General features: G+C 49.0%; 1 protein-coding gene across 1 annotated transcript; it reads left to right on the top strand.

The window, feature by feature from the left end:
* The first annotated feature begins 748 nt into the window (after positions 1-748).
* LOC145111845 (uncharacterized) lies at positions 749-1591 on the top strand. The gene has a single exon (XM_079048088.1). It carries the CDS (start codon positions 749-751, stop codon positions 1589-1591), a length of 843 nt encoding a protein of 280 aa, XP_078904214.1.
* Positions 1592-3031: the final 1440 nt, after the last annotated feature.

A 3031-nucleotide genomic window follows, 5' to 3' on the forward strand; every position in this document is an offset into this window, starting at 1 on the left:
TTCAGCGAAATCAATGGCGTCCGACGGCAACGACGGACCTCGAGGAGCCCAAGCCAGCCCCATACGCTCCATGGCACCGTTGGATGAAACACTGCCACCTATGACGGCCGATCGAGAACACACCGGCGAAGGAAGCTCTATAGTAACCGCAGTACCACCGGAGAGTCAGCAACCAACTCCGCCGCCACCCGCATCGTCGGGAACAAATTCTGGTACTACCACGCAACCTTCATCCCAGCAATCAAGGCCAACTCAGGTGACGGTACCATTAGTGACACCCCTTCAAACGCCAATAACATTCCAGCAAACGGCGACACAATTCCCAGTACCCCAAATGTCACCATTCTTCACACCGATAATGCAACACCAGTTACTAGTTTCCCCAACAACGTTGCTGGTAAACAAAATACCAAACGCCCAACCGCCATCCCAGAAATCATTGTTGAACCAGACGTTGATGAGCATGCATCCGATCCTTCTTCTACCACCGCTCGCGCAAACCATGCTAACCCCCTAACCGGTTTTCTACCCTGCAACGGGAACATGGGGTGAACCTATCGTTACCACCAGCACCAGCCGGCAGCAAACCCCAACGAATCAACCTCCAGCCCAACCTCAGCCCATTTCCCCGGGATACTCACTTCAACTACCATTCCAGCAACAAGCGTTCTACGGCCCAAACCCAGGATACCACGCATTCTACGGCCACCCGGCGGCGCAGCCGTACAGCACATATCACCAATATAACATGCAAGGACCGCTAGCTATCCCAAACCAAGACTGTCTATCGCGGAGCGTCACATCTCCGTTTGCTAAGGAGTTGCTGGACTACGAAATCCCAAACACAGCCAAAATCCCCAACCTAAAAACGCACAACGGCACCACCGACCCGGACAACCACATCGATACGTATGAATGGATGATGACGTCGCTCAAGCTAGACGAGCGGTTCTGGTGCACGTACTTCCCAACAACCCTCGATGGAAATGCGGGCACATGGTTCAAGACGCTTCGCCCGGGCAGTATCTACAACTTCGGCCAACTCAAGTACTTGTTTCTTACAAATTTCATGCAACTGCGAAAGTATAATAGCGATTCCCACTCCATCATTGGATGCAAACAGAAAGAGGGTGAAAGCGTAAGGGAATATTTCACAAGATTCACAAATGCCACGTTAGATGTGCCGGGGCACGACGAGGGTCTCATAGCAGGATATTTCACGTGGGGACTCCTACCAGGTCCTTTGTCACAAAAGCTCATGCGCAAAAAACCACAGACGAGAGCTGAACTAAAGGAAAAGGTGGAACGGTACTTGAGACAGGAGGAGGGTGAAGGAACAAAACAAGCATACCTAAACGCCATGACGACCAAGCGTCATAGCCCAATTCACACAGAGGTACCAGGCAGAAGCGAACACTTTGGGCGAGGAAAGAGACCATTGGGTCGTTTCAGGCCATTTGGCAGGGATGATAGGCGAGGCTGCCCACCGGACGTATATGTGGTGGCAGACAAGCCGCAGACGGCGAAAGCACCAAAGGCACGGTATTGCGAATATCACAAAAGCAAAACGCATGAGACTACCAACTGCTGAGTTCTCAAAAAGGAAATGGAAGAGAAACAACTCAAAGGAGATCTTGTAGAGATAGCACGGAGCTTAAATGCTAAATTCGATGTCGAGAACGCCAAAGGCACACCACGAGAGGGCGCTCAGCCCAGGGAAATATTCATGATACGAGGAAAGAGGGCAGGCAAGTAGGACCAGTCGATCAAGGAAGCCCCGCAACCACAACGCAAGCGCTTACGTTCTCAGCACAAGACCCTAGACCGAAAGGCTGGAGAGGTGATAACCCACTCATAATGCAAGCCTCTATTAAAAATGTGGTCATACATAGGGTATACATCGACACGGGCAGCTCAGCAGACATAATCTATGAGCATTGTTTTCGTCTCCTTCCGGATCGGTGGAAGGACAACCTGAGACCCACAACAGGAAGGTTCGTAGGGTTCACAGGACATGGCTTATGGCCGCTCGGCATAATTCATCTACCCCTCACGCTAACCAGCCACGATAAGCAAGACTTCGTCGTAATTCGGCACTCGGCAGAGCACAACATCATCTTGGGGAGGACGGCTCTGCTCAAGTTGGGGGCGGTCCCATCAACAATACACAAAATTTTGAAATTTAGCACCACCGAGGGCCCGACAATGATTCTTTCCACACCGCCGAAGGAACTGCAATATTTCACGGTCATGCAACCAGCTGAGATAACAAGGGAAACAAAGAAAGCGCGAGCTGAATCAACAAATGAGATGGAGGTGATTAACGGAGAATACCCCGACCAGCCAATCAGCATTGGCCGTAGCCTCCCAGAGCACACCAGGCAGGTGCTCATCGACCTGCTCAGACGATATAAGCACGTGTTTACATGGACTCCCACAGACATGGTTGGCGTGGATAGGACAGTCATAGAGCATAAGCTCATGATCAAGCCAGGCACGAAGGAGATCAAGCAGAAGAAGAGAGTCCAAGGGGGAGACCGTAACAGGGCGATCAATGCAGAAGTAGAAAAGCTAACAAAGGAGGGAATCTTGAGAGAAGCGGTCTTCCCAACCTGGATCGCTGTGACAACCTGGAATTTCTATCTTGTACAACCATTCACTTCAATCAAAGTCAGACTTGTTTCTGCTAACTTTTAGCACTATTTAGAGTCTGTTTGAGCATTCTGAGCCTAGTGCATCAAAGGAATTAATGTTTGGATTTATCAGTTAGGGTTCCAAACCAGCTAACAAACTGTAAACCTCCTCAAAAGGAGTTTACGGTCAAGAAGCTTAGAGCTTACGGTCATGGTGACCGTAAACTCCCTATATATACATAATTCATGATCATTTTGATCATTACTTTCCTTTTCAAGCCAAAAATCTCGAAAACTCTCTCAAGTATCATAAGATCTTCATCTTGATCTTCCAAAAATGTAAGAATTCTTTCCTTTGATTTGTTGTTACATCTCTTTATCTAGTGATTATACATGAT

The sequence above is a fragment of the Lactuca virosa genome, chromosome 5 (genome assembly GCF_052849685.1).
Source record: "Lactuca virosa cultivar CGN04683 chromosome 5, Lactuca_virosa_CGN04683_v6, whole genome shotgun sequence".
In the NCBI taxonomy this organism is placed as follows: Eukaryota; Viridiplantae; Streptophyta; class Magnoliopsida; order Asterales; family Asteraceae; genus Lactuca; species Lactuca virosa.

Excerpts from the sequence above, each read along its gene's own strand:
- LOC145111845 (XM_079048088.1), top strand. The coding sequence starts at position 749 with ATGCAAGGACCGCTAGCTATCCCAAACCAAGACTGTCTATCGCGGAGC.